This window comes from Mus caroli, unplaced genomic scaffold (genome assembly GCF_978045245.1).
Source record: "Mus caroli unplaced genomic scaffold, Mus_caroli_1 scaffold_2, whole genome shotgun sequence".
Lineage (NCBI taxonomy): Eukaryota > Metazoa > Chordata > Mammalia > Rodentia > Muridae > Mus > Mus caroli.
This window is the reverse complement of record NW_028227257.1, coordinates 158,487,376-158,500,838: the sequence shown is the minus strand read 5'-3', so window position 1 is coordinate 158,500,838 and position 13,463 is coordinate 158,487,376. Positions and strand designations below refer to the sequence as shown.

Sequence of the window (13,463 nt, the reverse complement as noted above, 5' to 3'; positions counted from 1 at the left end):
GCTTTTCTTTTTTTTTTCTTTTTTTTTTAAATTTTTAATATTTTTATTACATATTTTCCTCAATTACATTTCCAATGCTATCCCAAAAGTCCCCCATAGCACCCCCCACTTCCCTACCCACCCATTCCCATTCTTTTGGCCCTGGCATTCCCCTATATTGGGGCATATAAAGTTTGCAAGTCCAATGGGCCTCTCTTTCCATTGATGGCCGACTAGGCCATCTTTCAATACATATGCAGCTAGAGGCAAGAGCTCCGGGGTTCTGGTTAGTACATCATGTTGTTCTCCAGTTGGCTTTTCTAGTACTCTCTCCTTCCATCTTCTCCTAACCTGACTCCTCCTATTCCTGTTCTCACCCAACTCCAGTCCTCCTGCAATATCTGTTCCTTTTCCCCTTCCCAAAGAGAGCCATTTATCACCCTTGAGCCCTTCTTTTTACTTAGTTTCTCTGGTACTGTGGATGTTAACACAGTTACCCTTTAAGTGACTAGTATCCATTTAAAAGTGAGTACATACCATGTTTGTCTTTTTGGGTCTGGAATACCTCACTCAGGATGACTTATTTTTCTAGTTCTATCCATTTGTCTGTATTTCATGATGCTATCTTTTTAACAGATGAGTCATAATCCATTGTGTAAATGTACCCACATTTTCTCTATCCATTATTTGGTGAAGGAATATCTAAGTTGTTTCTAGTTTCTGGCCATTACAAATAATAAAGCTGCTATGATTAAAATTTTACTGTCTACAAGTCCCCCTTAAGGTACAGAATGACTAATAAGAAACCAGCCCAACCTAATGTAGAATATTTGACATTGGACAGATTGGTCACACAGTCAGACACTGAAAACATACAAGCATATTGAATATTTCTACCATAAAAAAAAAACTTTTATGTGTTTGACCATAATAGTAGGATTAATCTGATCACAAAGTACCCCATTAATATGTAGTTATGTGTTTTTATAAATCACATAAAGATTTAGATAGATCCATGGAGAGAGAGAAGATAGATAGATAGATGATAGATAGATAGATGATAGATAGATAGTAGATAGATAGATAGATGATAGATAGATAGTAGATAGATAGATAGATAGGTAGATAGATAGATAGATAGATAGATAGATAGATAGATAGATAGATGATAGATAGATAGATAGATAGATAGATAGATAGATAGATGATAGATAGATAGTAGATAGATAGATAGGTAGGTAGATAGATAGATAGATAGATAGATAGATAGATAGATGATAGATAGATAGATAGATAGATGATAGATAGATAGATAGATAGATAGATAGATGATAGATAGATAGATAGATGATAGATAGATAGATAGATAGATAGATAGATAGATAGATAGATAGATAGATGATAGATAGATATAGATAGATAGATAGATAGATAGATAGATAGATGATAGATAGATAGATATATAGATGATAGATAGATAGATAGATAGATAGATAGATGATAGATAGATAGATAGATAGATAGATGATAGATAGATAGATAGATAGATAGATAGATAGATAGATAGATGATAGATAGATAGATGATAGATAGATAGATAGATAGATAGATAGATAGATAGATAGATGATAGATAGATAGATAGATAGATAGATAGATAGATGATAGATAGATAGATAGATAGATAGATAGATAGATAGATGATAGATAGATGATAGATAGATAGATAGATAGATAGATAGATAGATGATAGATAGATAGTAGATAGATAGATAGGTAGGTAGATAGATAGATAGATAGATAGATAGATAGATAGATAGATGATAGATAGATAGATAGATAGATAGATAGATAGATAGATAGATGATAGATAGATAGATAGATAGATAGATGATAGATAGATAGATAGATGATAGATAGATAGATAGATAGATAGATAGATAGATAGATAGATAGATAGATGATAGATAGATATAGATAGATAGATAGATAGATAGATAGATAGATAGATGATAGATAGATAGATAGATAGATGATAGATAGATAGATAGATAGATAGATAGATAGATGATAGATAGATAGATAGATAGATAGATGATAGATAGATAGATAGATAGATAGATAGATAGATAGATGATAGATAGATAGATGATAGATAGATAGATAGATAGATAGATAGATAGATAGATAGATGATAGATAGATAGATAGATGATAGATAGATAGATAGATGATAGATAGATAGATAGATAGATAGATAGATGATAGATAGATGATAGATAGATAGATAGATAGATAGATAGATAGATAGATAGATGATAGATAGATAGATAGATAGATGATAGATAGATAGATAGATAGATAGATAGATAGATGATAGATAGATAGATAGATAGATAGATAGATAGATAGATAGATGATAGATAGATGATAGATAGATAGATAGATAGATAGATAGATAGATGATAGATAGATAGATAGATAGATGATAGATAAATAGATAGATAGATAGATGATAGATAGATAGATGATAGATAGATAGATAGATAGATAGATGATAGATAGATAGATAGATGATAGATAGATAGATAGATAGATAGATAGATAGATAGATAGATAGATGATAGATAGATAGATAGATAGATAGATAGATGATAGATAGATAGATAGATAGATAGATAGATAGATAGATAGATGATAGATAGATAGATAGATAGATAGATAGATAGATAGATAGATAGATAGATGATAGCAAAAGTAAAGTGCTCTCCATACAAGCCAGGAGTGGCAGCCCAGCTGTATAATCCCAGCACTTAGAAATGAAAACAGATGGATTCCTGCAGCCAAATGACTGACAAGTCAACTTGCTGAATCAGTTAGCTCCAGGTTCAGTGAGTGTCCTTGTCTCAAAAAATAAGATGGAGAACAATTGAGGAAGACAGCCAACATCGACCTCAGGTCTCCATACTCATGTATATACACACATGCACACACCTACATGAAAACTTGCATATACCACACGCACACATACATGCTACATACAATTTTTATTGCTTCTAGAAATTACAACTTGTAGACTCTAAGAGAGCCTAATAGGAAAGAGAAAAGAAATCCAGCAAAGGAGAGGCCTGACACACACACCACATCCCAAGACCTGAGCTCTGGAGCCCTCTTACAGACTATGTCTTTACTTTACAGTCACACACACCACAGCCCACCTCTCCATCTGCAGTCCTTGATTTACTTCTTCCTTTACCAAACACTCCTGATCTGTGGCCTAGAAAACCCCCATTTTTAGAAAGGTTAAGCTCTCTTAGCCTCTCAGCAGATGTCAGAAGAGTTCAGCTGTTCTTCCCAGGCGAGAAGTCTGAGATGTTCTCCTGAGAAGCATCCTGCATGTGACTCTGAGGTCCTCCAAGCGCTGGACTAGCTCGGGTACAGAATGAATTCATGTGTCTTTGTGGTGAGGCAAACCTTGGAATCTTAGCCATGTATACAGACAGCAAACTGTGTCTTATCAGTAAGATAAAAGTTTCAAAACAAATTTACAATGGATCTTTCCACATAGCAACTCTGTCTTGTCTTGGTCATATTTTGATCAAATATAAATATTGTCAATAGGGTGCTATGAAAGCATTCAGAATACTAATGCAACTACTAAAGTGAAATTAAGAGGATTTATCATTCTCTATCATATTTGCTGACTGATCCTCCAGTACTCTGTTATGTTCCTGATATAAGCCTGAACATGCCACCAGCTGTCTAAGAAGCATTCAGTAAAACCAGGAAAATATGTTGGATGTGGCCTGTAGTCCCTGCATTTAGGATACTGAGGGGGAAGACTCTGAGTTCAACACCAGTGGAGCTTCACCGCAAGACCCTGCCACAAACAGTGGAATCCCCATCTATTTTTTTTAAGTCTTACTCAAATAAGAGCCTTTTCTCACAAATATAGATTCCAAAAGATCACAACTCTCCTAAAGACTACAAGACAAGTACAAATTGTGAGCAACTACCCTCTACAAACACCACCTCCCCCCATGCTACCCTCCTCCTGCTACCAATCACAGGAGACAGTATTATGATGTCAGATGGTGAGTTTTTAACTCTATGGTAAAATGCCCTTTTCATGTCTGTGATGTTCTTATATGGAATTTATACTGTCTGAAAAAGAAAGAAGAAAACGGCATACAGAAGATCTTGCCTCCCTGTCTTCAAATCTTCAAATGGCAGAGAATCGTTGTGTACTACACAATCATGAGTAGAGAGATGACACTGAGTTAACTTTAATTTCTCAAGATATTTCCTGTGATCAGTAAGTGTGGCACTTGATAAAGTCCAGTATATGACCCCGATGAACACACTGAATACTGTCTCCAAAACCAGGTGTATTTTCTGCATCTTATCATTATGTACTTTTTGTCATTAAGGTTATATTCTGAAAGGATTAAATTCCATTCTTTGAGGGTTTCCTAGATGTATACAATGTATTTTGATCATACCAACCCCTGTTCCTCTCAGGGCTTCACAAAACACTTTACCTCCTACCACATCCCCTCACAACTTTGTGTCCTCTCCTAGCCCATTGACTCCAATCTATGCTGTTGTGGGCATGGTAGGAGAATCAACTAGAGAATGTGCAACCTAACGGGGGTCACTTCCCTGAAGAAAATGGACTCTTTTCACCTTCAATGCCGATGCCCCTCAGCCAGGAGTGGAGCCTGATGAGCCTCTCTTCACCTACTCTGAATGTTTGACTCACTTGATCACGTGTAGAATTTTCGTATCTCATCAAATAGAAATATAGTTCTTCCCATGATAGCCTGTTTCTCATTCTAAGTTGAAACTGTTTTTTTATTCAAATAGCCATCCCAGGCATCAGTACAGAGAACATTTGGTGAGATTCTTTATTAATGAGATTTGACTTGTTCTTATTTTGAGTTGTCTTTCATTCTTTTGCCTTCCTTAAATGCAGTATTTCACACAACTACTAACAAAAGTGATATGCTCTAGTTTAGCACTATCTTATGTTCAGTTCCATGTTTTGCACAGGGAATCTTTTGTGAAGAAACAAACAGAAATCGCAGTGCCTACTAATGAATCCAACATTTCAACTCCAAACAACAAAGAGAGCCCATCTGCTGGGAAGACAGCTCCCTTCAGAGCAGAGGCAAAAGCCACCAATGTTGAGAGTAACAACAGAAGATACCATACTCAGAAGAAAATGAGCAATGTGTATGCAGAAGGACAGAATCAAGAGCTATATATTGTGGGGGACACTTGGGCAGAAGTAAGCCCCAGGCAGAAGTATGTGCAAGACCTGGAAGAAAGCAGAAAGATGAGGAAAGAGGAGAAAGGAGATGCTGTGATCCAGAGTTACTGTCAGTGGTACACAGAGGGAAGCAACTTTGAAGAATCAAAAGCAACATGTCTAGAAGGAAGGGAGACATGGGAAAGGACAAGCTGCCCAGGGCTGTGGCTGACTGAGGAGATTTACCTGAGAAAAACTTTGGATCCTAGTCTTAGCCAAAAGTCAGTCTATCAAAATGCAGATGGCAAAGAAAAAGAAAAAAATATATCTGTGGTTACCCAGAATGCACCACTGGGCAACCTGGAGAGAGACTACCACTTGCTAGGGTTCCTTGGAGAAGAAGACACTGGACCAGTGCCTCAGGCCCAGGAAGAAGACAAGGCTGCTGTGTTCCTTCATAGCAAATACCAGAGTTCCAAGAAAAAGCAACAGCTGGGAAAGGACAGGCTCGCACCTCCCTTTAAGAATCAAAAGATCCTTTCATCATCCACAGAAGTAGCAAAAAACACTCACAATGTTTATTCCTGTCCAACAAAGCAGGACGGAGTCCATCATATCAAGATGGTGGATGAGAGAGACTCAAAAATGGCTTCAAAAAAAGAAGCGTGGGATTTAGCAATGTTTTCAAGACAGGTATGTAAATAAATTTATTCACTGATAAACTCTCCTCAAACTACCCAATAACTGTTTCAACAAATAATCAATAACTGGAGGATTGTTGTATCTATGCTTATCAGACATTTTTAATAACATATATTGATGGCTGTGCTATTTTAGTAGCCATGTACTTTTATGCCCATACATTGTGATAAGAGTTAGTAATAAAATTATGATAGAAACACCTGTAGTAAGATCCCAGAGGCCACTGGATAGTAGAAAGTTTCATGTATCCATGAGATCATTGTTATCATTAAAAATGTGAGGGTTTTTTTAGGCATTTTAAAAGGTTGAAAGCATAGGTATCCTCCATCCCCCAAATTTTACTTTGTATGGCATAATGATCTGTTAAAAATCTGATAAGGTGGCTTAGCAGGCCCAGTATTTGATGAACATAAAAGTCTCACGACAATAAGCAATTCTGGAGCTCTGACAAGAATATTCTAGGAGAGATCATAGGAGCAGCGAACGCCTATTCCTGCCCTCTCTTTCTAGGTATCTGACCTCAAGAAAATGTCTTTCTGTATCAGCACTTTTACTTCATTCTGTATGAAGTGACAGATGTTAACTAGATGACTTCCAATTGAACAAATTACAAGCAGAGCCAGTAGTCTGTAAAATAAAAAAAGAAATTCTGTAGTGGGGTGGTTTAAAGGAGGATATCTAATATCCTTGCTCCCTAATCTAAGTTTTGTTCCCTGTGAGAGCTGAATCCTGAGAGAGTATTACACCTGCCCTGGGTCTCCACCTTGAGGTCAAGCCCAGTATCTATCTCTACCCTTCAGCTATCAATGGCAATCTGCTATTGATTAGTGTCCCTAAGTCCTTCCTCTTCTAGTTTTAAGCAGCATGAAAGGGGAGTTTTACATGCATGCAATCTTCCTTTTCTTTGTTGCACAAATTTTCTCAGCAAAGATCAAGTCGCTGATCAGCAACTAAGACAGATGAATAGATGTAGAAGCACTGACTAGTGTATACCTAGAGTCAGAAAATTATGAACCCTGCACCCTCCCTATCAGGACATCCAGGTTATAAGGGATAGAAAGCAGAGTAACTATGTGGTAGATCTTGGAAATGAGGGGTCAAGGCAAGAGAGGAAGAGGACCAAGCCTTGAAGTCACCCAAGAAAATGGAAGAAGAAGGAAGGCTTAACATACCCAAAAGCCAATAAGGACCTTAGAATTAGACCACCACAGCAATAAGTGCCAATGCCCGATCTCAGGAGCCCCAGGAATTCAAGGGTTTGTAACTGTTGAGTGGGAAAAAATGTGATGTGGATAAGTAGCTCAGCATGGAAGGTGGTGTAAAGTTAGGATTTATTAAACCTGGATTCAAAGGTTCAGGTACCTCCTGGAGAAGAACTTGAGAGTTCTAGGGAGTCTGTAAAGAACTGTGAATTTTGTATGCCCATAGAGCCCTGTAATTCTTTTTATTTAATCTGATATATGGCCTTTTTTTAGATATCAAAGTTATCTGAAGAGTATTTCATTCTGCAGAAAAACTTGAATGAAATTATTTTGGCCCAGCAACTGAAGCCATTTTATCTAGGTATCTATCGCCATAAACCAATCAACAGACATGTTTCTACTCACCAATACCTCTCAGGTAAAGATCAATAATGGTAGAGACACCCAAAGAGAAGGAAATGCCAAACTCTTGGTGTCTTCGATTTGTGTTCTGTGACTTGAGGCAATGGTCTGCCTCACGGGAGAGTTGAGGCCTTTCTTTCATTCTATATCTTACAAGCAGACACATAATTTTCCAGAATGTTTTACCTATCTTCTGCTGTCTCTAATACCACTCTCCTAGGTATTTTTAATTCATTATTTTCTCCCTTTTATACAACGTAACCTTAATATGACCTATAATACCATCAGAGAGCAAGAGGGAGCTCAGAGAGGGAACTATGATGTCAGATTAATATGAAAAGCAAACATGAAATATCCCTATTTCAAGATCACATCTGGAAGAGTGTGGAGCCTGTGAACCTCTGTTCAGAGACATAAAACTGTAAGCATTATGTTTTCTTTTATTTTTCATGCTTGTGATGGTTTGTATATCCTTGGACCATGGAGTGGCACCATCTGAAGGTGTGGCCTTGTTGGAATAGGTGTGACCTGGTTGGAATGGGTGTGTCACTGTGGGTGTGGGTATAAGATCCTCACCCTAGTTGCCTGGAAGTCAGTCTTCCACTAGCAGCCTTTGGATAAAGACATAGAACTCTCAGCTCCTCCTGTGCCATGCCTGCCTGGATACTGCCATGCTCCCACCTTGATGATAATGGACTGAACCTCTGAACCTGTAAGCCAGCCCCAATTAAATGTTGTTTTTTTTATAAGACTTGCCTTGGTCATAGTGTCTGTTCACAGCAGTAAAACCCTAACTAAGACAGAAGTTGGTACCAGGAGTGGGGTATTGCTGTGATAGGCCTGACCATGCTTTTATTTGACAGAATGTGGATTTTGGGACTTTGTATTTGGAAAGCAATGGAATGCTTTAAATGGGGCTTAATGGGTCATCCTAGTAGGAATATGGAAGACTTAGTTGCTGGGAGTAATTTGAACTGTGTTGACCTGGCCCAAGAGATTTCAAAGGAGAAGAATTTCAGAATGTGGCATAAAGACTGGTTTTGTGGTACTTTGGTGAAGAATGTGGCTATTTTTTGCCCTTGTCTGAAAAGTTTGCCTGAGGCTAAGGTGAAGAGACTTGGATTAATTGCATCGACAAAAGAAGTTTCAAAAAAGCCCAGCAGAGACTTTGTTCTCTGGTTAAGTCTTATGAAGAAAAGTTTGAACAAGTATAGCAAGCTTAGAAAGGAAAAATATAAAATATATGGTTTGAGTATTAAAGGAGTACCAGGAAGTGAAATGGAGCAAAATCTTGTGTTCTAGGAGATAAAGATTAAGGGAGTGGGACCTTGGGGCAAGATCCTACCCAGCTAAATTAGATCCAGGCATGGTGGTACTAAGACAATGCTGTTGATTGATCATTCGTGGTACTGTGCTATTTAAGAGTATGTTCATACAAATACGTGCTGCATGCTGAATTTCATTCCCTCTGTAACTCTGCCCTCCCCTTTCTTACCCCTTCCCCTTCCAGCTAACTCCCTTTGTTCCCCTAGACAGTTTCTTTTCTCCTTTCATGTCATATATTCACACAAAATTTCATATACTGCACAAACTCTAAGGACCACAAATAAGAGAAAGCATATAAACGTGTCTTTCTGGGGCTGACTTAATTCACTTAACATGACCATGTCCACCCACATGCATTTTCCTGAAAATGCTACAACTTCATTTTTTAGAGCTGAAAACAATTTCACTGTGTATGTATGATATACTCTCTGTGTCCACGGCTTTGTAGTTGGGCGCCTCACTTGGTTTCATAACTTGGCTGTTATGAATAACACTGAGACAAACACTGACATGAAGTTATCTCCATGATATGGTGACTTGAGGTCCATTGGGTAAACAGCTAGGAGTGACCTAGCTAGATCATATGATAGGTCTATTTTCAGTTTTAGGAGAAACCTCCACAGTGATTTCCACAGATAGGCTGGCCTGGTTTATATTCCCATTAGTGGTGTATAAGGGCTATCTTGAGCCCACATCCTCAGCAGCAGCATCCTCAGTCACAGTCCACCCCATGTCTAGAATTATCTGACTCCAGTTCTCTAGGGATGTACAAAGTCCTTAGGGTCTTCTATGTCTCTGAAGGATCAGGTAGAGCTCATAGTCTCTAGTCATTTGTCCATGAGTTACTATCAGGACACCCATGACTCCTATTGGCCTCTACAACCTCCATAATAAGATCCTCCAAGCAGGATCAGAAAACCAGAAATCTGAAGTATTACCTCATTTACCCATGTTCCAGGAAGCCTTTTCTCTATGGATTATGTCCTCAGGCAGCTGTGGGGTAGGGGTGGGGCAGAGGTAGAAGTGCTGCTACTAAAAGCCTCAGGAGCCCTACCCACCCCTCCTGGCCCTGCTGAAACTTCAGGATTCTTCCAAGAAAAAATCTTTTATTTCCCTTCAATTTCAACACCTTTGCTCTCTTGAGAGATACCTGACTCCATTTCTGTAACATGTAGCTCTCAGCAAAGCTAGGAAAAGTCATATGACCTTGTTCAATACCTTTTGATTTCTTTGCCAAAACCTCTGAATAAAAAACAAAACAAGTGGATACATCCCACATGCAGAAACCAAACCCAGACAATATTGCTGCTGCCAAGAAGTGCTTGCTGACAGGAGCCTGACACAACTTTCTCCTGGGAGAGGCTTTGCCAGATCTTGACCAATACAGATGCAGATGCTGGCAGCAAACCATCAAACTGAGCACAAGGACCCCAATGGAAGAGTTAGGGGAAGGACTGAAGGGGCTGAGGGGGCCTTATCTGGCATCAGTGGAAGGGAAGGCCCTTGGTCCTATGAAGGCTCCATGCCCCATTGTAGGGAAATGTTAGGGCAGGGAGGCAGGAGTGCATAGGTGGGTGGGGGAGCACCCTCATAGAAGCAGGGCAGGGATGGGCTAGGGGGTTTGCAGAGGGGAAACCAGGAAAGGGGATAACATTTGAAATGTAAACAGATAAAATATCTAATTGATAGAATCAATGATTTCAAATTTCACAGTGAACATACACAGAGAGTGTCTTAAGAAGGATAATATTTAACTGAAACAGACTTTATCACAGGACAGCAGATTGTCATGTAAATTGTTTTTCCTGTTACACACAGCATTGCATTATGAATATACAGAAATAGAAATGTTATTTGAAGTAGCCCCTGTAAACACAAAGAATTATTATTACTATTTATTTATTTACTTGCTTACTTACTTACTTACTTACTTACTTACTTACTTACTTACTTACTTACTGGGACAGGATTTCTTTGTGAAAAAGCCCTGACTGTCCTGGAATTTCATTTGTAGAACAGGCTAGTCTTGAACTCAAGACCACCTGCCTCTGTCTCTCAAGTGCCAGGATTAAAGATGTATACTACCACACTCAGCTATAAAGAATTCTTTTTAAATACGTATAAGAGGAGACACTTGCTCAACATTTTTGCTTTCAAAAAGCCTTTTGCTTTCAAAATTTATTTGGAAGTTACATACCAGAACGCTCACTCTAAGTGTTGAGTTGTATAGTCTTTGGGTCTGGGTTTGGGTTTTTGTTCATTTATTTTTTATGTGTGATGTTTTCTAATTTGCATTTAAATGATAAAATTTAAAGTAAAAATTAAAAATCAAAATGCTAAAAAAACAAAAACAAAAAACAAAGCAAAAAACAAAAAATAAACAAACAAACAAACAAAAAACTAAGATGACTGTAGCTGTTTGCCTGACGTGGGAGAAAGGGACAGAATCTTCAAGTTCCTGTCAGTTACCAGACCACACTGTTTGTAGTGACACTTAACAAACACAGCTATGCATACAGTGGCCTTGGGCCCTACTATTCTTCTGCCCCCTGGCTTTGGTCAGAACGTCTAACAGTGAGAAGAATAAAATTCAGCAAGAGTCCATTAGGTTGGCTCATGTCCTGTGCTAGAGGGACTGAATAGGGTAGGGTACAGTAGCTGTAGATTGCTCTAGGTTTCATATGCAGCTAAAGATGCAGGGTTCTATCATATCTTCAAAGAAGACCTAATACCAATACTCCTCAAACTATTCCACAATATAGAAAGAGAAGTTACTCTACTCAATTCATTCTATGAAGCCACAATTACTCTGATACCTAAACCAAACAAAGACCCAACAAAGAAAGAGAACTTCAATTTCCCTTTTGAATATCGATACAAAAATACTCAAAAAATTCTCACAAACCAAATCCAAGAACACATCAAAATGATCATCCATCATGATCAAGTAGGCTTCATCCCAAAGATTCAGGGATGGTTCAATATACAGAAATCCATCATCGTAATCCACTATATAAACAAACTCAAAGACAAAAACCACATGATCATCTCATTAGATGCTGAGAAAGCATTTCACAAAATCCCACACCCGGGTGTGATCATGATAAAAGTCTTGGAAAGATCAAGAATTCAAGGCCCATACCTAAACATAATAAAAGCAATATACAGAAATCCAGTAGCCAACATCAAACTAAATGGAGAGAAACTTGAAGCAATCCCACTAAAATCAGGGACTAGACAAGGCTTCCCACTCTCTCCCTAGCTATTCAATATACTACTTGAAGTCCTAGCCAGAGCAATTAGACAACAAAAGGAGGTCAAAGGGATGGAAATTGGAAAGGAAGAAGTCAAAATATCACTATTTGCAGATGATATGAGAGTATAAATAAGTGACCCCAAAAATTCCACTAGAGGACTCCTAAACCTGATAAATAACTTCAGCAAAGTTGCTGGATATAAAATTAATTCAACCACATCAGTAACCTTCCTCTATTCAAAGGATAAACACGCCTTCCAGTCTGTGCCAGCACCAGATCACCTAGGGCGCAGAGTCAGTGAACACCCCCACGGTCCCCAGAGGACTCTCCACACAATCTTAGGATCACTGGTGAGTGGAACACAACATCGGTTCCAATCCAATCGCACAGGACCTGAGACAGCAGTAGGAAGCAGAAAACCGGCCTGACCATGGGGCACAAGTCCCTTCTGGTCAGCACCAGCACTGGTGAATGGCAGGCTCCAATCAGATATACTGAGGGCAACAAGCACTTGATATAATCAGATGTCAGGAGGCACGCATAAGAAAAGAAGCAACAGAAACAAAGCTTACTTGGCATCATCAGAACCAAATTCTCCCACCATGGCAAGTCCTGGATAACCCATCACATCAGAAAAGCAAGACATGAATCTAAAGTCACTTCTCATGATGATGATGGAGGACTTAAAGAAGGAAATACAGGAAAACACAGGTAAACAGCTAGAAACCTTTAAAGAGGAAACACAAAAATCCCTTAGAGAGTTACAGGAAAACACTATCAAACAGGTGATGGAATAAAACAAAACCACCCAGGTTCTAAAAATGGAAGTAGAAACAATAAAAAAAAAAAGGAGGGGCATTTCATACTTATCAAAGATAAAATCTGCCAAGAGGAACTCTCAATTCTAAATAATTATGCTCCAAATGCAAGGGCATCTACATTCATTCAAGAAACTTTAGTAAAGCTCAAAGCACACATTGTACCTCACACAATAATAGTGGGAGACTTCAACACCCCACTCTCACCAATGGACAGTTCATGGAAACAGAAAGTAAACAGAGACACATGGACACTAAAAGAAGTTATGAAACAAATGGATTTAACAGATATCTACAGGACATTTTATCCGAAAATAAAAGGATATACCTTTTTCTCAGCACCTCATGGTACCTTCTCCAAAACTGACCATATAATTGGTCACAAAACAGGCCTCAACAGATACAAAAATATTGAAATTATTCCATACATCCTATCAGATCACCATGGACTAAGGCTGATTTCCAATAACAACATGAATAATGGAAAGTCAACATTCATGTGGAAAATGAACAACACTCTACTCAATG

At 38.3% G+C, this 13,463-nt stretch overlaps 1 protein-coding gene across 1 annotated transcript in view; it reads left to right on the top strand.

The window, feature by feature from the left end:
- Myo3a (myosin IIIA) overlaps positions 1–13,463 on the top strand; it is a 232,111-nt gene that overhangs the window by 190,992 nt on the left and 27,656 nt on the right. The window contains exons 28-29 of the mRNA XM_021155802.2: positions 5,030–5,921; positions 7,406–7,550. Coding sequence (XP_021011461.2) covers positions 5,030–5,921; positions 7,406–7,550 — 1,037 coding nt within the window. The remainder of the gene's footprint in view (positions 1–5,029; positions 5,922–7,405; positions 7,551–13,463) is intronic.